The 24,005-nt window shown below is 35.4% G+C and overlaps 3 protein-coding genes across 4 annotated transcripts; 2 read left to right on the forward strand and 1 right to left on the reverse strand.

The window, feature by feature from the left end:
• Positions 1-351: 351 nt before the first annotated feature.
• LOC113341859 lies at positions 352-999 on the forward strand. The gene is made up of 2 exons (XM_026586578.1): positions 352-570; positions 622-999. Exons 1-2 carry the CDS (start codon positions 352-354, stop codon positions 997-999), a joined length of 597 nt encoding a protein of 198 aa, XP_026442363.1.
• Positions 1,000-10,122: 9,123 nt separating this feature from the next.
• LOC113341910 (actin-related protein 3) lies at positions 10,123-14,604 on the forward strand. Its single transcript, XM_026586618.1, has 9 exons — positions 10,123-10,559; positions 10,669-11,131; positions 12,496-12,642; positions 12,780-12,872; positions 13,148-13,267; positions 13,413-13,523; positions 13,774-13,899; positions 13,987-14,085; positions 14,184-14,604. Exons 1-9 carry the CDS (start codon positions 10,510-10,512, stop codon positions 14,262-14,264), a joined length of 1,290 nt encoding a protein of 429 aa, XP_026442403.1. The 5' UTR covers positions 10,123-10,509; the 3' UTR covers positions 14,265-14,604.
• Positions 14,605-18,140: 3,536 nt separating this feature from the next.
• LOC113341941 (mitochondrial inner membrane protease ATP23-like) lies at positions 18,141-22,114 on the reverse strand. Of its 2 annotated transcripts, XM_026586649.1 has the most exons (5): positions 21,695-22,114; positions 21,496-21,617; positions 21,046-21,183; positions 20,852-20,935; positions 18,141-18,441 (listed from the first exon to the last, which is right to left on the reverse strand). In XM_026586649.1, exons 1-5 carry the CDS (start codon positions 21,792-21,794, stop codon positions 18,343-18,345), a joined length of 543 nt encoding a protein of 180 aa, XP_026442434.1. In that variant the 5' UTR covers positions 21,795-22,114; the 3' UTR covers positions 18,141-18,342. The 2 variants fall into 2 exon arrangements, 1 of the variants encoding a protein (XP_026442434.1); XR_003356256.1 differs by lacking the exons at positions 20,852-20,935; positions 21,046-21,183; positions 21,496-21,617; positions 21,695-22,114 and adding an exon at positions 19,535-19,755.
• Between the last annotated feature and the right edge of the window lie 1,891 nt (positions 22,115-24,005).

The raw sequence follows: 24,005 nt of genomic DNA on the forward strand, positions 1-24,005 counted from the left end.
GGCACTTGGATACTTGGAATACTTCTATTCTAGCCATTTTCAGTATTTTGTAGCTCCTTTTTGGATGATTCACCTATTAGAGACAAATAAGAGAAAACAAGAGTAATAATACGAAAAATATGCAAGAATAATAGCTAAAGCAAGTATGGAATGGACACTAAAATCATATGAATTATGCACTTATCAATAGGCGTGAATTGCCAAGGGACGAGACGTTTAAACAAATGTCTTAAATGACTATAAATGGTATTAGTTAAGGGTCTATAAATTGGGTTATCAGAAAACATAGATTATAGTAGAAAAGATAACCAGAAAAGGAAAAAATTAGAGCAACAAAAAAAGAGATTAGAAATGGAAAAATCTGGTAATCACGCTTCTTCCTCTTCTCCTCCCACAACCAGTGCATATGATTTAGCGATGAGCATTGCAAGATCTTTAGGACATCAGGAATTAGGGAAGTTGAAGGATGTTGTTCAGGCAAAGATTGATTGGCGTCAACGAGAGATAGAGAGGCAGAAGAGGAAAGAGGATAATGCTTTTAAATTTGCTACATGGAAGGAGAAAAGGATGGCAAGAGATGAAAGGAAGAGATAATAGCATTTGGAAAAGTATAATATAAAGAGATGTGGAAGTGCAACAGAGACGGAATCATATGAAGATGAAGGGAATGAATATTACATTGAGGAGATTGATTCAAGACAGGAAGATTCAGATACCGCTGAGGAGAAGCGAAGGATGGTGAAGTATGAGGAAGATAGGCTTTATAGGCGATATCTGCAAGAGAATGCCAATCCTGCAATTTTCTCAAGGACCATGCATGAAGGTGAGTCTTATGATGATGATGAAGAGTTGCTTGAGGATGAGAGTGATGCAAGTGCTGAATCAGATGCTTCTGAAAGTTCTGATGATGGTTATGGGCCTCCTGCTTCATCTGGAAGTGAGTACAACAATGCAAGTGATGAGGAAGATGAATGGAGTTACGATGGGGAAGATTATTAATAATCTCCTTTGGGGTATTGGAAAGAACACCAGTACTAGGATTTGAAAAAAGTCTAATGATGATCAACTAGTGTTTTGCTAAAAAGTTTTGCTGGTACTTGCTCATAGTCTTCTGGATTTTGCGTTTGTTTTTTATGTTTATCTTGTTCAAGTAGAAACTTTGGTTTGTTTTTAGGTTCTGTTGTTTGTGTTGCTTTTTATTTTGTTTGGTAATTTTCCCAGTCATCTTCTGAAGTTTGGGAGTGACTGAAGAATTAGGACGGGGTTGGCATCTGGTAGTATTGAAGTGGAGACTGACATAGTTTTATTCAATCGGTGTTTTGTGATAAATGTCTGTTGTGTAGATGTTCAGGTTTTTTTGGTGGGTATTGATAGAAATTTTATGAACTGCTGCAGTGCTGATTTTGCTTTGTAAAATATCTGTTGAATGTAAGTAATTTGGTATGATTGTATCAGAATTTCTGTTGGTAGGTTTAGAAGTTCTTGCTTTCCAATAACTAATCTTGAACTTGTAAATGGTATAAATGCTAGTGATGATCACAAATAGAAGGACTAATTGATGTATGCTAGTAAGATGAATTCCCAAGAAGGAAATTTCAGAGAGCATCAATGGAGAATTTGAATGCTTATGTCAGGGTGACGAAGCAGAGCTTTTTTGTTCTGTAGAAATTACCAATCGCCTTCTTGTTTGGGTATTGTTTCTATACAACGAATCTTGCGAAATCATGCTTTTCAAGATTTTAGCTTTTCTCATTTATTTCGGCACCTTATATCTGATTTATACTTGTCCAACATATGAGATTATGAAGACGCTTTCTATGTATCTGGCAAATGTTATGATTTGGGGCTTTTGTATCCCCTATGGCGAACTGGTGAAATGACAAATATATATTACTTAGTCAGTCGAGATGCAGTCTCTATCGAGTCGTAGAGTCTTGACTGCTCAGTATTTATTTTATATTTTAAATCTTCTTCTCTCCTACATTTTGTTATTTTAATTATATACAATAGTTCCGCTAAATATATTATAATACCTAAAATCTTATAAATATTCCACCATACATATATAAGAAAGCTTTTGATTACTAAGGGTCACGCCTGACACAACTAAAAGCAAATGCGGTCATGAGTTGCAAAATTGCCAAATTGCTAAGCCATGTTTGGCTCTTTTTTATGAAAATTTCGTTTCAGGGGTGGTGGTGGAGGTGGAGGTGGAGGTGGTGTTATATCCAAACACAAATAATAACTCCGTCTCTAAAAACATGGTATTTATAAAGCCGTCCACCTAAAACTAGGTTCAAACAACGTCCAAAGATAGACGTTATTATTAGAAATGTTTGAAACCCCACACAAATTGTAGGGCTGTCTAAATGTTTGAATAGACTAATTAATCGTGCCTAATCAAATTGGGAGGCAGTTGTTGGTAATAATTAGCTAACCCCAAGCTTGTGTAATCTTAGTTTCATTTCTTTGATGAAGCTCTGTTTTTAATACAAATTGCCCTTTGCTCTAAAAAAAAATCAGAACAGTTCATGAAGACCTGAATAATAACCGCGTTTCACTAGCCCACTTCAATCAAACGACTTCATATAAACTTGAATAATAAGCACGTTTGGTGGTGAACGCATTTAATAAATGTGTTTGATGAGATACATTTGTTGACACCGTTTGATGCCAACATGAGTATTAATAGCGTCTTGGTATCAAACCTTACTTAAATAAGCGTCTAGACGTAGACACTACTTATAACGGCGTCCAGATGCACACACAGTTATTAACCACATTTCTCCATATTTGGGAATTGCTAAATTGTTGCCAAATTTGGCAAAGCAATTTTATAATTCGGAAATTTGGCGACTTTACCTCCTGTGACTGCGGCTGTTTTTTTTTGCCAAATATAGCTTATAGCAATAACACTACCGTTGGTATAAGAGTTGTCAGTTTTATCATAGTGGATAAACACATGTGGCATGGTAACCTGAAAATTTTGCATTTTCCAATGGGAGTCAGCATGATGTAGCTACAATAAATTTGTTTGTCCATCCAAAGCCAAACGTTTAGAAAAATCAATATTTTAGACCAAGTTATACTAAAAATCTCAGGTCTCAGCTCATAGATGAATAATAATCGACAACCTATAGTAGATCAAATGTGTTAGGATATGAGTTTTTGAAAATTTTATTACTCTCATTTTAATATTTATTTATTTTTAAGAAAGTTAAACATCAAGAAAATTAAATCAAGCTCAACCACTCAAATTGAAACAAGATCCCACAAGCAACAAACAATAAATAAGAAAAAAAACATAGTAGTTTTAATATTCCTCATGTTTCCTCCATGATGGACAATCACGTGCGGAGATGAAAGATTTATCGCAATTTCAATCCCACTCATAACTTCTAAATTAAACGTAGTGTAGGTAAACAATTAAAAGAAAATAACATAATGGGTAAATCCAACAATTGTATGACTAAATCTTCTTGTTATCCGAATATTTGTAGATCAACATCAACAATCCAAACAAATAAATTTTAGTGCTAAAAATCTTCAGGAGTCTGGCAATATAGACAACGTGCTAGGAATGCCACAATTTGGCAAAATGAGTGATGGTTCGACTGTCTTACAAAATTTATCATGGGGGGTGGGGGGGACCCCTTCCGGATAGACGGGCATGATCAACACAACCTATATGTGAAAAAAAATCTCTACTGATGTGAATGCTTATAAGACAGGTATTCGCCTATCTAAATTTAAAAGAGCAACGATAAACAAAGAACTAGAAAAATTAAGTGACATCAGCTCTGCAAAGTCCCATCAAGATTTTAAGTGAGTCTACCTGACCAAAAATAATTAAAAAATTAATTGTGAATCACCTTGGAAAACCAAAAACCCGAAACAATCACTAGAAACAGTCAACGAAAGGATAAGAGCGAGGCAACTAGAGATACCTAAAGATAAAAAGAATATAAACTATTTTTATTAAAAAAAAAAATTACACGACAATAATTATTTTGTACCACAATAAAGCAAAAGACAAACAAACAAAAAAGGAGATTACAACAAAACAAATTTAAATCAAATGACCAATGGATGAGTCCACGAAGAAAAGGCCAATTAACGTTGAGGAGATCCAGCATGCGAACCCAATACATCCACGGAAGTGTATATTCTTCAGATTTCAGGATAAAGGCATTATTAACAATCTTCGACTTTTGGCAATTTTTCGCCTTTAGAAACGGAACATCAGGAACCAAGGAACACTTAGCATGGGCATCCTACGTAGTTGTGCACCAAAACTTCATAAGCTCTTTCCATGTAGCCGCAATATGGTACGAAACTTCGATAACATCAATCTCCCCGATAATAGCATTGTATATTTTTTAAGGGGGGCTCAAAAGACCATCCTATGGGTATGCACCAATACGAAGTCATGGAGGTTTCAGAAGACACAAAAGAAAATTAGAATAAAGGAGCAGATAACTCATTGGATAATGGAAAACCGAATCGAAAATGGACACTGAATATCCCTCTAGGAATCGTTGAAGCAAGGGCAGACCGGTGTATTGCACAGAGACCTGATTTTACCCACAAGAGGATCATGATTAGTCTCCCATAAAGAGACACCAAGAGTTTTCAATTATAAGACCTTCATAATCTTAAAAAAGAAAGAGTATGTATTATATGAAAAGACGAGGGTACCCAAATACACCACAATCTTTTTTATTTAACCCATAAGTCTTATACTTTATGTAGTTGTTTATGGACGGGGTCGAGACAATACGACAAGATATTTACTTGATAATAGTTACGGTAATAAAACCGATTTAATATTAGGATCAATGTCAAGTAACTCGGATTAACGCACAATAGTATTACTTACCTAATTATAATAACAATTATAATGCAGAAGTAAAGTAAACAACACACACAAGATTTTGTTAACGAGGAAACCGCAAATGCAAAAAAATCCGGGACTTAGCCCAGTTTTGAATACGCTCAGAATTAAGCTGCTATACAAAGAACATAAGCCAACTTCGTATAGTTGAGACCAAGTAGACTACCCCTAGCTACTTAGTTTCCTCAGTATCCCTGCATCTTCGACCTTTTGGTCACGTACGTGAATCTCAAGACAAAAGTCACTATCTCAAGTTGCTTTACCTTTATGTATTCAACTTCTTTAGATCGTATTCCAAACAGTAAAGGAACAAATATGTTTGGTAACCACTTCAATTATCTTTACAGTATAAGATACGTTGAGTATTCGACAAACAATCTTCTGTTTAATCTAATAAACTTCTTTCTCAGGTAAGATCAATCTGAATCAGTAACTAAGATTCAGATTCACAACTATCAGATTCGGACACTGAAGAATGCCACCAAATGATAGTTGCCGATCAATACGACTTTCTGATCAAATATATCAAAGATAAATATAATATAAGTCGGATCCCAGCCGATCAAGATATGTACACAAATTCACAAGATACAAAAATAATAAAAAAATCTTCAATTGCCTTCTCAATAACATGCACAACATAAACTTGAATCCTCTCGTGATCAATCACACACAGAACGGAGTCTGTTAACAATAGATTATCAAAAGATGTCTTTAGATCTAGAAATATTTCTAAAGATCTTGTTGATACTTTGATCTAGTTTGAGTGACCTTTATGTCAGAAGAGAAGGCTCTCAAGAATAATCAAACTAGGTGCAATTGAAGTTTCAACAACCTTTATCCAATCAAATTAATAATCGAAAACTAAAATAACCAACGGTACTTGTAGAGCTTCTTGATCCCACATAAGTCTTTAAACGATCGGTCGTAAGAGATTTTGCTTAATTAGGGTGCTCTCCTTCCGAATAGGTGCTCCACCCGAAACAACACAAATGAAGTTTGTCTGGCTTTTAGGATACTTTGCAGGAAACGCAAACTCATTTATTTATAGACCAAGGTTGTTTGGACAAAAAGGAAATTCGAAACCGAAAATATTCTCAAGATATGCAGTAAAGTACCTAATTTCAGTTTTCCTATTTCCAATAAACGTTAACCAATATTCCCGAAATCTCTCATAGAAAATTTCTATTATTAGCATAGCACATTTATTAATAATACTTTTCTATAATATATGCTTTAGAAGCACGAATACTTTGTAATTAGTTCCAGAAAAATGCATATCAGTTGGATAAGTCATCATACACACTTGATGGACTCACCTTCATGAATATAAAAATGTAGTCCTTTCGTATGAGAATATGGGCAATTCTATATATCATTCAATAAATTATGATACAAACACAAAGCCGTAATGTTAACTCCAAACTATATATTAGTGTAATTCGTGTCAATAAATCTTTTTACTCAAAGTCAACCTAAAAAAATATATAAACTAAAAAGTAAAAATAATAAAAATTTCAAAAAAAAAAGAAAGAAAAATCTGCCTCAAAGACTATTTAAAAACAGACTTTCCATACATTAACAACCCAAATATATGGAGGGTTAATGCAAGTCACGATATATACAATGAACAACGTCACACTCTGTAAAAATGTAACAATATTACGAGTATCAAAAAACAAGAAAATCTCGAAAACTAGGTTTTACAAAATATATTATTATTAACAAAAATAAATAAATAAAATAATAACCAAGTCAATAGATTTGCTAAGATGAGAACTAAATACTAATTGGGAAACATGCAGAAATACTAATATGTCACGAGAAGGAAAATAGTCCAACAAAATTTTAAAAACACGCAATTCTGTTGTTAAATTAGGAATCTTCAGAAAAGCACGCAATTCAGTTATTGATATAATGACTTCTACATTGAATGTCATTTACTACATCATTATCATTGTCTAGTCGGGGCTTTCAATGGTTACCCGATTACCCGTGACCGAACCAGGTAAATCGGGCCTGGTTACTTATTCTAAAATTAGTCATTGGTTACATTACTACCTAGCGGGTAGAACCGTTTGGAATCTCGGATCTGAATAGGTCTTGCGTGCCAGGTACCCCAATATTTGTCACTTGCTTGTTAATTTATCGAAAATCCAAAAGTTCCGTCTTGTTTCACTTGGATTTTTTCGCTTTTCATTTTTTTTTTTGATTTAATCTTTAATCAGAACATTTCTATAAATATACAATAACTTTATATGGAAATTTATTAGATTCAAGCCAAGAAGAAGAAGATAAAAGAATTTATTAAAACATATAATTTATTTTCAAAGATCCAACGGGTACCCGAAATTGACAAGTATTTAGGTTTTTTATCGGTTCTGACTTCGAGTCCAATGGGATCCAGACCCAACTCGTTGACAACCTTTATCTTCACCTAACAGATCACAAGCAATATAAATATAATGACGAATAAAATAAACTTTATCAATAGAGTTTAGTGTCTGTAAGTCGTTAGACTTGAATACAAATACTTGAGATAATAATATTCTTCAAATACATTATTGTTATAGCATAAATATGTTTTCAGTACCAACCTCCTCATTCGGAATAAGCGAGTAATCGTTCACATTAGGAGTTGGACCAGAAACAACACAATTAGTTAGTACGACAATATCTCTAATCCAATCTAATAACTAATATAAAGAGAGGAGGTACTTTGTTTGGTCACAAAAAGACAAATTAGCTTGGTGTAACCCTGATATTATTAATATGATTTTAGATATCAACCACCACTATACATATGTATTCAAATATAAAAACGTACATTAAATTAATATTTACATATTCAACCTTGTATATTTACATATTCACATAAATGCAATTGTTTTAAAATATATCAAAAGATTTTAAAAACTTGATTCCCTTTAAAAAGAAATTACATATGCACACTGCATTTTTGTAAAATTAATATATTTGGAAAGCTCTTTGAAGTACCTATGTAATGAGTACAAATAATTTTATTTTACGAAAAAAATATAATTATCAAATTTGGTGTTGTTAAAAGAGAAAAATTCAAGCATGTGATAGCACAGGTGGTCTCACTAGTGATCATAATGTCAAGTTTTCAATCATTTTTCATACATGCTAATTTACTATTCCAAATATTACGTCACAAATTACACACAAATCAATGTAGTCAACGTCACACCGGGACAACTTAAACTCGGTGAAATTCTTGGAATGATCCTAAGCAATTTTGTCAAATTTTATGACTGCAACTATGTATATACCAAGTCAAGCCGAGACGAACCGAGTCAGACCAAAATTTCCTGTTCAAATCTCGATAAGTTAGTCCGAGTTAGGCAAAAGTCTCATTGAAATCACGGATCGCGGAAGTTACATGGATCACCTCATTTGAACGCCAAAATCGAATATCTTAGCTAGATGTTAGTCGAGATAGCTAAGAATGACTATATTGATACAATTACCTAATAGTGCGTTTGGATACTAGAAGCAGAAATAACGCAGAAGTTAGAAGCAAAAATATTTTGCTTCACAAAAAGTTGACTTTTCTGCTTTTAGAAGTCGTTCTGAATTTTACATTCAAAGTAATTTTCTTATTTTTTGACTTATTGAAGTCGAAAAAACTACTTCTGAACGTGTATCCAAATATGTCGTACGTGACCGAGAATGAGAAAAGAAAAGAAGAAGCAGACCTAAAATAAAGAACCCCGATTTTGGGCATATTGAAATCTTACTAGGCATACTGCATAAAGACAAAAAAAGGTAGTGAAATAGCAAAATCAGATTACCCCTTAACCCATTTTTTAATGGCAAATATGCCCTTTACGTATTAGTGTTAGTAATATTGATTAGTGATTAAATATTTTGTTTAGTGATTAAGATAATTTTCAGAATTATAAAGGTTGCTTATATGATTTTTTGGATCATGGTTCGGCGAAACAAGTTGAGGTTCGGCTCACATCTATGAGCCGAATCTACTAATTGATGAACGGTTCTGCTCACTGAATCTGTTTACTGCATGCTCCTAACCTATAATTTTCAATTCCAACCCTTTTGCTAGACACTAGTTCGGCTTATATAAAAGTTTCATAGTAAGCCGAACAACATCCTTAATAGCCCGGGAAAAAAATAATTACAGGTTCGTCTTATATTTCGAAAATCGTATGAGCCGAACATCACTTTGTTATTTTTTGGGTTAAAATATTGTTATTGGTTCGGCACATATTGAGAATATCGTAATAGCCGAACCTCGTAAGTGTGCTAGGTTCGGCACATATTATGATTATCGAATACGCCGAACCCCTATGCATCTCTATATGTGACTAGGTTCGGCTTGAAATTTCATGCCGAACTGTTCATATACACTTACATGAAGCTTTTGTGAAGAACAGTTCGACTAAAAACGCAACTCAATTTTGAGCCGAACCCAACACTGTAACCGTCATTTAATCGATGAAAAACAGCAAATAGGAGATTGGGTTTGTAAAACTTACTTTCTTATCCTCATTTCCGGAGTTGGAGATGCAGTTGGTTCAATTGGTGGTTGATTTTCAGTTTCTACACCTTCATCTTCAATTGGTTCTTCTTCTTCAATTGATGGATTAGAAGACGATTTGGTTTGCCTAATCCCTGCTTTTCTTTGTACGAGTCATTATGTGGTTGAGTTTAATCGACGATCAAATTTTTACGAATCGACAATTAATCACGATGATGAATTTTTTTTTTTTTTGCAGGAGGGCGAAGAGTTCGGCTAGAGGAGGAGGAAGAAGAAGGGATGTTAAGGGAAACTGATTTTGATTTTTTAGAAAACTGATTTTAGATTTTTGTATTAAGGGTATATAGGTAATTGAACTACCCATAGTGTACCCTTATAAGGTCATCCGAGACGGGACTATTGTTTTGTATACCTAGAAAGATTTAGGTATGCCCAAGAGGGTTCAAAATAAAAAAAAGAAAACAACATAAAAAGGAGTGGAAGAAGCCCATGGGCATAGGATATAGACCCTGACGAGACGTGCTACAACGTCTTACTAGCCAGTAGTCACTACATTTTTGCACAAGGATTGTCGAAAAAACTCTACAATCATGTACCAATCACTCTGTCTTGAAGCCACGAACCTGTTCAACGTCAGATCCATAAACCACCATATTTTCAATTAATCAAACGGTGTACACTTAAAAGAGCATTACAAATACATTACTCTTTACGTCTTATGAGGAGGTACCAAATTCTCTTCTGTATAACCACCACAAACAAAATACAATCAAACCCAAAAAAAACATCCAATTTCAATCAAACCCCATAATAATATCTCCTGAATTTCTAGAGACAGAGTGAGAAAAACAAGAGAAGTCGTCAGATTTCAATGGTGATGAATTCTAAAAGAATCCATTATCAACTATATTCATGAAGAAGTTGATGAGTAGAGTTGAAATGGATGAATTCATATCTGAAACTAAGAATGAGTTGTTGAGTTATAGTTTTCGCTTTGAATTTAAGTTAAATTCGTTATCGATACCAAGAATATGATCCTAACCCTAGAACCCATATCGGATCTCACCTGTGGATCCACTCAATTTTACTTTCAATGGATGCCGCTGCATCTCGTCCTGCTGTAGTTATTGATAATGGAACTGGGTAATTCTTAAAACCCATAACCTGTTTGATATAATTTCTTTATGGGTTTTTTTCTTTTGCCAATTTGTTTTTGCCCGTTTTTCACTGAATTGTTTGTCTTAATTTTCAGCTATTCTAAAATGGGTTTTGCTGGTAATGTAGAACCGTGTTTTATAATACCAACTGTTGTCGCTGTAAATGAGTCGTTTCTTAATCAACCAAGAGGTTCAGTTAAGGGAAGTAATTGGTTAGCACAACATAGTGCTGGTGTGATGGCAGATCTTGATTTTTATATAGGGGAAGAAGCTGTATCAAGGTCGAGATCGAGTAGTAGTTATAACTTAAGTCATCCAATTCAACATGGTCAGGTTGAGAACTGGGATGCAATGGAAAGATTTTGGCAACAATGTATATTCAATTACTTAAGATGTGACCCGGAAGATCATTACTTTCTACTTACAGAAAGTCCACTTACTCCACCTGAAAACCGCGAATATACTGGAGAAATCATGTTTGAAACGTTTAATGTTCCAGGTCTTTATATTGCTGTTCAACCAGTTCTTGCTCTCGCTGCGGGTTACACCACTTCCAAGGTTGGTATTGTTTGATTTTTAGTTGTTTTAGGCTTCATATTTGTTTTGCAAAGTTCTATTTCCTTTAAGTAGTGTTTGCAAAAATGGAGGTTCAGAAGAAGTTTATCATAACTAAAAAGGAAGATAATCATATGTCCTGTATATGGAATATGAATTCGAATTAGAACCTGAAAATTAACCAATAGGCAGCTCTATTTGACAATTCCAAGTAAGTTGTATAGTATATACCTCAATGACGAGTCTGAATTTACTAGGATGTAGCAGCATAGAATACATTTTGCTAGGTTATGAAATTGCCTCTTTCAGCTTAGAAAAAGGTAGTTTCAAATGATCTGTATAAGTCAAATGATATGCAAACATTGCCATTCTTCTTAAGAAAAGGTAATTTCAGACTATGTTCGAGTCAAATGAGATGTGTAGAGCGTTTGGTGTGCGGGAAAAATTTGCATGATGCAAACAAGCAGAAGATGCCTTAATTTCGTAGAAGCTATTATAAAATTTGATTGAGTTGCATCTTGATCTCTAAGAGAGAGCATGAGGTGGTGAAGCTTTTGCAGCTACCGAAGGAAGATGGTATTTGAATAGCTCTTTCTATGTACAACTAATTGACAGCTCCTGTTGGATGGTTTAGATCCTTAACATGCCGGACGCACTTACATACACCCTTTCTTGTTATGAATCTCGTATTCCCTGCTGTCTAAAGCTGTTAGCAGTTTCTTGTTATGATCTCGTCTGCCCCACCGTCTAGAGTTGTTAGCTGAATGGACTGTTTGCATAGCAGTCTTGTTGTAGAAGTGCGTAAAATTTCATATGCGTTGACTTATGTTTATATAAAGCTCTACAGTCAAACCTGTTATTGCTTTCTAGTAGATTAAGGTATTTTCATTATGTTTATATAAAGCTCTACAGTCAAACCTGTTATTGCTTTCTAGTAGATCAAGGTATTTTCATTTGCGCCATGCAAATTTTCCTGGATAGCAGGCAGAGTCTTATAGTTCTCCTGCATTAATAGGATTAGCGTGAAAAATGGATATAGCAAGCTCAAATTGAAGATGAGTTTATTCGTGGGATTGCAAAGATACCAAGCGTTGAAATATTGAGTTGTGGCCCTTTTCAGTTGGGATGCATCATGTACTTTTCTTCCAGTTTTCTTTGCCTTGGGAAAGTGCTTTATGGTTGGGTTTTCCTGCCTATTCTGTTATAGTTTTTATTTCATGTTTGTACGACTTATTAAGTAATTAAGTCCACGCTTTCAGAAATTTAAGATTGTTGATCAGAACTGACCTCCTGTTCGTGTATGTGTCAATCTGCTGTACCTAGGAAATGGTCATTATGTTATACATTGACGAATACCTCTTCCTCAGTGTGAAATGACAGGAGTTGTAGTGGATGTTGGAGATGGTGCTACACATATTGTGCCTGTTGCAGAGGGTTATGTTATCGGGAGCAGCATTAAATCTATACCTATCGCTGGAAGGGATGTTACCCAATTTATCCAGCAGCTCATGCGGGTAAGTCGGCAGAGTCCCAGATTTATTACGAGCTTGTTAACATATGTTTGCTTTTTTTGATAGAGAATGTAATCGTATGTGGAATTCTGAGTTTGATGGCATGGTTAACAATATATGGCTGCTTTTATTGTCTTCAGGAAAGAGGGGAGCTTATACCACCCGAAGACGCATTTGAAGTAGCTCGGAAGGTTAAAGAGAACTATTGCTACACTTGTTCAGATATAGTCAAGGTAAGTACTATACACTTCTTTTATTTACCAAAGAAGGATTTTTTTTTATTTATTTAGCCGTTCTGTATTCAAGGAGGCAAATGACAACTTTTACTGCATGAGATGTGGTGTTCAGGGAGACACCAGTTTGATATTTTATAGCATTGCTTGTTACATAAGAAATATTGGATAGAGATCAAAAATAGAGCTCCTTTTTCTTTAGTTTTTTTAATATTTTTGATAGACATAAATTTAGAAGAGTACTTTATGATAGTTCACAATCATCACTGGGTCAGGAATATAACAAGCACGACAAAGAACCATCGAAGTACATCAAGCAATGGAGAGGGATTAAACCTAGGACAGGAGCACCATTCTCTTTTGATGTTGGCTATGAACGCTTTCTCGGCCCTGAGGTTTGTTTTGCCTACATTTTTCTTCTTGTCAATGTTGAGAATATCTTCACACCAACAGACATGCTCAGCATAAATTCTTGTTCTCCTATTTGCTTTTTTTTTTCCCAGTTAGATTCAGTGATCAAAAAATTGTTATCGAATGCAGATTTTCTTCAATCCTGAAATATATAGTAGCGACTTTACAACTCCATTACCATCCGTGATAGACAAGTGCATTCAGTCTGCGCCAATTGACACACGAAGAGCACTGTACAAGGTATGGTAGTTTAATTTCCTCTTTGGATAATCCTGAAGCAAGGTGGTTATTGTGAATGTCACATGTTGGGCACCTCAGGCTGTAGAGATCTCTTGGTAACCAATCTAATTTGTTCTAGTGCGCCACCAACTAAAGTGGTGATGTTCCAGTATTTTACATCTGCTACAGTTCCTGATATTTTAAGAACTTCATACGATAGTTGAATCTATTTAGGTTTTCTCATAAAATGATAGTTAACTCCTTGTCTCAGAATATTGTTCTATCTGGAGGATCTACCATGTTCAAGGATTTTCATAGAAGAATACAAAGAGATGTAAAGAAGATTGTAGATGCTCGGCTCCATCTGTCTGATACAAGGCTTGGTGGAGAAATTAAAGTAAGTTCTATCTTTTGTTCCTGAAAGATTAAAAAAATTATGCTCTTTCTTATGGGAAAGATCTGATTTATGAATTGCATTATACAGTCACAACCAGTGGAAGTCAATGTAGTCAGCCATCCCATTCAGAGGTTTGCAGTTTGGTTTGGAGGCTCTGTTCTGGCATCAACACCTGAGTTCTATGCAGTATGTTCTCTGCATTCATATTGATCCATTCTTGTTAAGATAAGTTTGCAAGTTTTATTATTATCAACGATAAAACTCAAAATCAATGTTTTCCACAGGCTTGCCACACAAAAGCAGAGTACGAGGAGTATGGAGCAAGTATCTGTCGGACGAATCCTGTTTTCAAGGGAATGTATTAGGTATAAAAGGTGTCTAGTTTCTCTGAGGCCACTAATCTACTTCGGGTATCAATTGATGCATATCTAACATGTACTCTCAATCATCTAACATAGAACCATGGTTAGTTAAAATTTTAGTTGTTCCAGTTATACAAGTGCATTCAGGAACACCTAACTATTAAGTGCTCCTGTTGTAATTAGATTGTTAAAAGATAAACATCTGGGTACCCTTAGTTTTCGACCTTCCACATCCACAATCTTAGTAAATTTGATTGATGTTTAGTTTTCTTTTAAATTTACAATTTGATTTTTTAAATGTAATTGTATATTTAATTTTGTCGATCTTTTATGCATTGTTGTCTGGATATCTTTCTTTCTTGGGTCTGTTGGGAACTTGTTAAGTTTGGACAAGTTTGAAAATGAGGTCGTTCGTTTTATGGATGAAACAAATTGCTGGGAAGAAATGGTGTCACATTTATTGTTTTATTTACAACTTTACCTTGTTAGCATCTGTGGTTGTAAAGGCGCAATTGTAATGATAATGGAGAGTAACTTCGGATGATATTTCATCTTCTATGGGAAGGACTTCTCACTGCAGGAACACTCTGTTTTGCGATGTGTAATGTTGGAGGAGGGCTGGGAAACATATTCCAAATCTTGTTCTATAGCTTGTACCTGGAAGTGGACGGCCAATAAACTTATCTTTAAGAGCAAATACCCAGGCTCAGGAAAGGCTTCTGCTATGCAGTTTCCATGTAGTTGTTCAAGTAAATACTCACATTTTCTTTCTCAATTCACTCCCGCTTGGAACTTCTTGACGTCAATTCTCGACAACATGAACAACGGATAAGAAAGAAGTGAAACGAGATCCCTACAACATATTAGGCGTTTGTCAATTTTTCAGCACAAAGCAATTCATTCAAACTGTTGTTGTCCATCATCAGTATGTGTGTTTATGTCAGGGTACTGATACTAAAAAGGGATAAATTGATCCGTTGATTGGAGATCATCCACCATTTTAAGCAAAGCTCATTAATTATATTGATTTTATCTCTTAAATCCTAGAACAAACTATGAATATAATAGTGTACAGTATTTAACTTGAGTCCTAAGCTAAGTAACAAATAAGGAAAGATATATTAATTCCTAAAATAATTAGACTCTCCCAATTGGTGTTTGTGTCTCAACATCCCCAACCCCTTGAGACACAACTTGTCCTCAAGTTAGATCACAAGACTAAAAGAAACATTTACTAAACATTGATAAGTAAATTCCTAAAAAATATCTAGCCAAAAAATATAATCGATGACTGTGCAACTCTTAACCAAGGTGGCTTCCACAATCTTGACAAGCTTGACCTATCGTTAGGCTCTGCAACCATGAACCAAGGCTTTCATAATCCTGATAAACTTGACTTGTGTGAAAAAAATCAATTTCCAATATGAATACTTCCAGTTCGGACTCAGTGAGTGCCCCGGTGGCTTCCATACCTGGTCTGCAGCCATGTGCCACATTTTCATGCAAAAAACAGGTAAAGTGAATGTTACCGTTGTCTTCCTAGAACCCGTAATAGTACTTCCATAAATATTACTTCCACCTAATTGCAAAGGTATACTGACAGCTTGAGTAGGTGGTTGATTAAAGTGAAAACTACAGCCACACCCATTTTCCAGATTTTGGACACTGTAAAATCCATGGACGGAAAAGTTCATGCGCGCACCCAATTTTCGTGAGAAAAATTCTCCCAAACCCACAATTTATAAAATTTGGTTTCTTCGTATTTCTTCTTCTTCTTCTTCGTCACGCGAATTTCTTCTTTAATTCTTTTTCTTTTCTTCCTCCCAACTGTGACTTCCGATCAATAATATTGATAGACATTATAATCACATGAAGATTGGAAACAATACATGAATGAAATCGAAAGTTAGGGTTTGAGGTGATGTTCTGAGATGAATCGAGATCTTGTTGTTTGTTATTTCTGAAAGATGTATGAATGAGATTTTTTTTTTTAATTAGGTATTATGATTGAGAAGATGGACCTGAGATGTGTTCTGAGATGGAGATAGGGTTTGTCATTGTTTCAATCAAGTAGAACAGGAAGAAAAGTTGATTTGAGATTTAGAAAATACAGGGAATAATAATAAAGCTTATATGACCTGGGATGATGTACAACGAAGAAGAAGATGATGCTGTTATAATGTCAAGCAGTCGAGAAAATATCTGCATAAACTTTATGCAGTCGAAAAAATGGATGCATAACACATTATCCGGCATCTTTGTTATTTTGTGTGAAATTGAAAATTGATGCATAATGCATCATGCAGTCGAGAAAATGGATGCATAACCTGATATGCATCCAAAATAAGGCTGCATAATGCATCGAGAAAATTTTTGCATAATCTTTTATGCATCGAGGCAAGTGTATCCCTGATTTCTCTAAGTACACGTCGACAATCTTCGAATGCATTATCCAAGTTCGACTCGCGTGTAATAATTTCTTCCTTCTCATCGATCTGTTTGGTACCCTGGTGAATATAGAAATAGTTTCCAATCGATTCCAACTTATCTGCCACATTCTTTTCAGTTTGAGCGAGTTCGGAAGGAGTGTTGCATGGACTAATATGTTTGCGAGATTGGAATCGAGAACGAAATGTCCGACAAAACTGTGGCCATGTTAGAAATCCTAGATGGTATATCATACTTCGATACCAACGAGTTGCATCACCATTGAGATGGACAACAGCCAGAGATACTTTCTCACCATCAGTGACACCACGGAGACTAAAGTACTCTTCGGCCTTAAAAAGCCAAACTTCTACATCATCTTCGTCAAAAGTAGGGAACTTCAGACTTCAAATTTTCTAGACGCCGTTCCCGTAACTTTTTGAATATGGATTCAATTAAGTTATACGATCTGCACGTATCTTTTCAAGCAGGGCAGCTAATTGTGTATTTGGCATCTTTGGGAAAATCAGAAAGAAAAACTTAGTCTGGAAGAACGACACCCAAGCTTGTGCTGGAGTGGTCGGGAGCCTAACTGTTTTAGGTTTAAAAAGATGAGTGCACGAACAAGAGTAAAATAATCGATTAAACTCACCCGACCAGAACTTCTTGTTGTCGCACCTTGTTAAAAGTTGATGATGGTAGCTGCTGACCGTGATACTCTAGTATATTGACGTTAATTTTTTTTATTTCTTTTCCGTTTTTGGGCCAATTACATGATGGTCATATTTATTTTGTAATTCGGTCACAAAATGATCATACTTTTGTAATTCATCTAAAAAATGGTCTTTTTACATCCGATTTAATACTTTTGAATAAAACGGGGTTAATTTTTCCGAAAATACTCTCCCTCAAAATATCCTTCCTACTTAACTAATTGGTTGTGGTGGTGATGAAGCGGTGGTGGAAGCTTAAGAATCTCTGTTAAACTCCGAAGGGGAGACGGCGAATCCTTTGGGTGAATGCGGTGTAACGATCCTGAATGCGATGTAATGAACCTGAATGAGGTTTTACGATCCTGAATGTGGTGTAACGATACGTAAGCGGCACCACCACCACCTACAAATAGCACTACCGTCAAAAAAATTATAATGAAAAATTGTGTATGGAGGGATAAATATGAAGGACACATAGGTAATTTCATGAACATATTTAACTGTGAGTCACCATTTAACTCTCTTTTTAATGGAAGTATGATTATTTTGTTAATAGTTTGTAACAGTAGGATGCTTTTGTAAATCGGATCCCAATACTAGGACTGTTTTGTATATTTTCCGTTTTTTTTTTTTTGGATTTTTGATAAAGATGGATACGATGAATGAGCGGAAGATGGTATAGAGAAAAAAAATGGGTAGAAAGAGTGGTCTCAGGTCGGTGTTGGTGTCCCAACAGTTTATCATCAGGTTTGTTTTCAAAATGTATAAATGATGTGTTAATCCTAATGACCGACTGAAAATTGATGTGTTAATCCGAGTGCTCAAAATGAGTCCGGAAAATACAAAGTGCCAGAAAGAAAGTAGATTTCATTATAATAAATGTGAGAACCTCCAACCATGGCAAGTGATACCACAAGAAGGGGTTGCTCAGGGACCAATTTCTAATCTCTTTGTATAGCATCCATGGCCTCCTTTGAAGCTACTTCTGAGCAATATGGGTTTGCAGCCATTGACTTCATAACTCTTCTTCCTACACATTCCTTCAGAGAAAATCATACAGGGGAGGTTAGTCATGACCATCCACCCTCCTAACTCTTATACTTGCATATAATCATAATTTTAAATTTTCAAAAAGCACCAAAGTCATAACATTAAGACTAGGACATAGATCAGTGTAACTGTGCAAACACTCATCTCTTACATACTATATGTATCCACTGCATTCATATTTTTTATTTAACAACGAAGCACCCAACCATAGATCAAAAGTGTAGTCCTGTCCAAGTATATGCTGAATTTACTAACCACAAGGAAATTTAGCAGGATCATCCAACACGAAAGCAAATGGATACGCAGTAAGCTATTTGCACAGTGTAGGATTTGCTGTATCTCAAACAACATCAAGGCTCAGACTTGACGTGTATGAAATTATACTTTCATTACATAACAATGATAACAATAACATGCTACAAGAGAGACTTTTAAAGTGATATTATTCTTATTCTAGCCCAAAACCAGTACATGATTTATTTAACTTTATTGGCCGACTGTTAAGGAGTTCTTCTATGTGATGAGAAGATGTAGTGTTTGTCCGTCAGGAAGTTTGTACAAAAAAACAAAATTGATTTTAATTTCCTGAAATTGAGATTCATCCAGAAGTAATCAATCAAATTATTCACAAACTTGTTCCAACTACAATCAAATAAACATATCATCAGTTCAAAGATCATCTAATCATCCACTGAATCGATCAGATGATTCGGTCTGTAAACAAATTGCAGTAGTAGATAAACGGGTAAAGAAGATGAACAATTCAAAACGGACTTCACCAGATACAACCCAGTAGCCGATCCATATTTAAAAACCCTAAAACAAATGCACAGAAAATTGGAATTTCACAAATTAAAATGGAATATGAGCAACCCATTCATTCAACAGATTTACAGACAAAAATTCATTAACGATTGTCAAATTTTGTTACAGAGAATGAAATTAAGAAGAACTAATGGAGAAGAAGATGATTATAAAATACAAAAGAAACAATAACTATTTGATCAATTTACAGAAGATTATTAGGCTAAAAGTTCATCTAATCAATTTACAAACCCATATTAAAATCGAAAACAAACTTACACATGTCAAGATTTAATCAAAAAATGGATGACCAAACATTCACAATTGAAGCCGAATCAATGGCAAAAGACTTGGGCTTTGAAGCTGCTGTTCACCTCTTACCATCATGAATTAAATCTGCACGTAAACTAGCAAGACCACCAAATCTTTATGTCCAGGTGCTTTTTAGGTGGTAATCAAAAAAGACTTGGCACTGGTTGAGTTGTTTTGAATAAGGGCAAGTCTTACTGTGGAATCCATCCATCTTCCATCTTCCATCTTCCATGCCACCTCAACACTTGGAACTGTGGATGGAAGCGCAAGTGTAATGGTGGAATAGTAGAAACGTTATTCTTAGTGTAGTTAAAAAAACGCAATTAAGAATGGAGCTAAAAAAACGCAATTAAGAATAAAACTTTTTTTTAGCCGTTTGATTTCAACAACTCATTTAAATCTACGGATAAAAAAAACGCAATTCTTAATTGCGTTCTTTTAACTCCATTCTTAATTGCGTTTAACGCTGTTTTTATTGGCATTCAGATAGATTCCACGAAACCGTGGAACCTTACTTGGATTTTCTGTGGAAAACCCCAACTTGAAAACCATTAGACTTGACATTCCATGGTTTTTTTTATAATTGAAATAGTTTGGATTCCACGTAAGACTTGCTATAAGAAGAGAGAAAGAATGGGAATGGGATCAATCGTAGGCAAAGGAAGGAGGTAGTTTAGGAAGGTGGTGTAGTAAAAAGCACCTTAGCCTTATACAACTTTTAAACTTGGTGACCATGCGTTAACCCACGTGGAACACTTGATGACATTTTTGATTTGTTGCAATTTATCACCGGACGTATGGTACTAAGATGGACATAAATTATTTTTCAGGGCATTGGTGAATGATTTTCTTGTTTAGCTCGGTTTAGTTGGGAAGTCAAAAATGCCTGAAGGATGCACTCGTTTACGCGTTAGATATGTATAAATACTGTATAAAATAATCAAGAGTGGTAACAAGGCTGCTATACTATAATGTAAAATAAAAGGGCCTAAGCAGTGCAGCCCATGTTCCATGTTTTTCATTTCCAAAATGTATTTGGTGAAAGAGGTACCAATGTGCACAACATTGTCGCACCATAACGGCTAATGTACACTGTTGTATTATACTACCATATTTGTTCAAAAGCATAGAGGATTGCACAAGCTATCATCACTATTGAATTGTCTAAAATTTTGTTACCGAGTTCAATTCATATATATATACCTTCAGAAGGTCGTTTTCATTTGTCGCCCCCCACTGTTATAGCAGTAATCTAATTTTATATAGGAAAGAAGGAAAACTCACTTGTTCGTGACCTCGTAACTTCATGAACCCACGCAGGAACTGACGCATATAATGGCAATTACCATTTAGATGTCCAGCCCGAATCTATAGGTCATCAAGAATAAAAGAAGTTAGTTCAGATATTATAGATGCACTCCACAACCCATTGGTACATATACAATTCAACACGACAAGAATATCAGGATGGAGTTTACCTCACTGCACGCATGATGAGCGCAATCAGTCCAATCTAAATTTGCAGCCCTACAGTCATCATAAGCATGAATCAGTCCATGGATAACCACTTGATTCACATCATCTTGTAAGTTCATATAGTTACTACATACTAGGGCCTACATACTACTATCTACACCCACAGAAAGAAGCTAATTAGCAAATAAGCAAGCATTTAATGTGGACAACTAAACAGGGTTACAAAACAAAAGTTAACTCAGAAGACAATACAATCATACGAATAACAAAAATTAGGCTACTTTAAATCCTCAATTTATGCCAAAACTACTCAAGCTTGATTCCTTTCTTGCCTCCCCAATTTTGAATCATGGAAATCACCCTAACTTTTGTAAATTGTATAATTCAAACTTCTATCCAATGTAGTTACATTCACAATTAACTGGAAACTCGAAGGAGATTGTTTTACTTGCCCCTTTACCACGAGAATATCCACCACCAATCTTATTATCACACTTGATAGCTTTAATGAAATTCTCCCCAAAAGCACAACCAGCTTTCTCAAAATTCTCTTTCAGAAACTTCACTGTTGGAGCTGTTTAAAACAAATATTATAAAGAGTGAAATCTCCAAAACCAAAAAGCTCATGAAGAGATAGAGAAAGAGAGTTAATTCTAAGGCTTTTCCGAATCATATCTTCACGTTCTTCTACAGTTTTACCTCCATATGGGTTGAAATTTCCAGAACCACCACCTGCTGCGGAGTCTTCCATCTTCAGACGCCAGAAAAAATCGATATTTTTTTAGTCAAAAACGCATTCACAGTGAATCATCAACCTAATTTTCAGTCCCTCAGTTTTTTTTTTTTTTATTATAACACACCGTTGAAAACATGGATAACCTGAAAATGAGAAGTGGTTGATACTCGGTACACTGAAAAAAAGCGATGTTGGGTTGAAGTTAAAGTGTTAAACTACTCATTTTGCAGGTAATTTTGAGGTGCACTTGATGAAGACGCTAAGGTTCCAGTTGGGGCGCTTAAATCGCAGGTAATCCGAGGATGTAGTGAAGTGAAATGGAGTGGTCAAGCGTCAAGGGCTGCACTCAATCACACAACATAAGAACTACCGGTGGGTTTGTTTGAGTGGTAAGGAAAGCACAATTTCTTGTGTGTATGGCCCTTCAGAATGGAATGAGAAATACAAGTTCTGGGATTCTATGGTGAAAATGGCTACTTCAATGAACCAGGAATGGCTACTCATAGGGACCTCAGCCTTACTTTGAAAGCACAAGACAAAAGAGGGATAGGTGATTTCGATAAAACTGAAGCTGACAAGGTCATATATTGCTTGGAGATGGCAAGCCTGACTGATCTGGGATTTGTGGGTTATCCATATACTTGGAACAATAGAAGGAAAGACGAAGCTCTAACTGAGGCGAGACTGGATAGGGTAATGGCAAATGGAGAATGGCTGGGGATTAACAGTAGAGCTACTGTCACTCACTTAATAGGGGTGGGCTCGGATCATATTCCGATCATGCTCAATTCTAGACAACTTCGAAAAGGAGGAAGCAAACCTTTCAGGGTGATGGGTACTTGGCTCAAGGAACCAGAATGCATGAACTTGATTAAGGAAAGCTGGAAGAACAAAGCTGGAGGAAGTAGGGCTCATAGGCTAGTCAAGAAACTTAAGAGTACTAAACAGGAAATATACAGATGGAAGTTGGAAGAGAATGGGAAGTTCTCAACAAAGTCTTTGTATAAGAAGCTTATTCAAAAAGGCCAACCAGAAAATCTGGAGATGAAGAGGTTTTGGAGAAAGGTTTGGGGAATGAATACAATTCCAAGAGTTAAAACGTTTATTTGGAAATGTATACATTCTATTCTACCTTTAAACGAGAGACTTGCCAGGAAATTGCCGCACATCAACAAGGTTTGCCCCGTATGTGGGAAGCAGGAAGAAACTCTATCTCATATTTTTATGGACTGTGATTTCATTGCTAATGTCTTGAGATATTTGGGGGTTAGCCGTAATTTCTTTACTAATAATCATTTTCATTTCCATTGCTGGCTGCAGGATTGGCTCTGTAGAGGAAAGGTGGATAGGCTAGGAAACTTAGATTGGGCTGACATTTTGGCAATCACCTGCTGGGAGATATGGAAAAGTAGATGCGACCTAGTCTTTAGAAAAATAAAACCTAATCCCAAAAGAACAGGGGATAATATAACCAATATGGTTAACTGTAGTAGAAGAAATAGGAGAACTAAAGAACACAATTCTGAGGTTCAAATTATAGCTAATAATAAACCTTTAGATACTAACCTTTTAGATGTAAAAATTAATGTAGCTATGAAGGTCTGTAGTGACACTAAGGAGGGGGGAATATCTCTAATGCTCTCTGATCATGCAGGAAAAATCTCTGAAGCAAGATGCAGAATCTTGAACCAAGCAAAGAGGAAGTGATAGAGGAGGAAGCAGCTTCCATGACAATCCAGTGGGCATATCAGCTAAATTATCCGCAGGTTGAAGTTGAATGTGACGATGTGAAAGTCATGGAAGCTATTAAAATCTAGCTAAGGGAATTAGAAAAAGACACAGAAAGGTTGTATGCAGGCAGCATGAAGAACTTTTTATTATGTATTAGGAATTTAAAGGAACTTAGTCTGGTTCCGGCGTCTAAAAACTTTTTGGAAGGAAAGTTAGCTAAATTATGTCTTGAACAAAAACTCAGTAAAGAGTGGAAAGTACCTCTAATCAACTCTTTCTTAGTACTGTTGCTTGAGAAAGATAGAGGAACACGCTATGATGTGTAAGTTCAGTGAACACCTTGTTATTTATTAAAAAAAATATAAAAATCCCATGGGATTACAAATATGAAATTTATAATTACAAATATGGGATTACAAGTATGAAATTTATTATTACGAGTATGGGATTACAAACATGATATGAAATGTTTCTCTCTCATATGTACGACTCTTT

The sequence above is a fragment of the Papaver somniferum genome, unplaced genomic scaffold (genome assembly GCF_003573695.1).
Source record: "Papaver somniferum cultivar HN1 unplaced genomic scaffold, ASM357369v1 unplaced-scaffold_32, whole genome shotgun sequence".
NCBI classification, from domain to species: domain Eukaryota; kingdom Viridiplantae; phylum Streptophyta; class Magnoliopsida; order Ranunculales; family Papaveraceae; genus Papaver; species Papaver somniferum.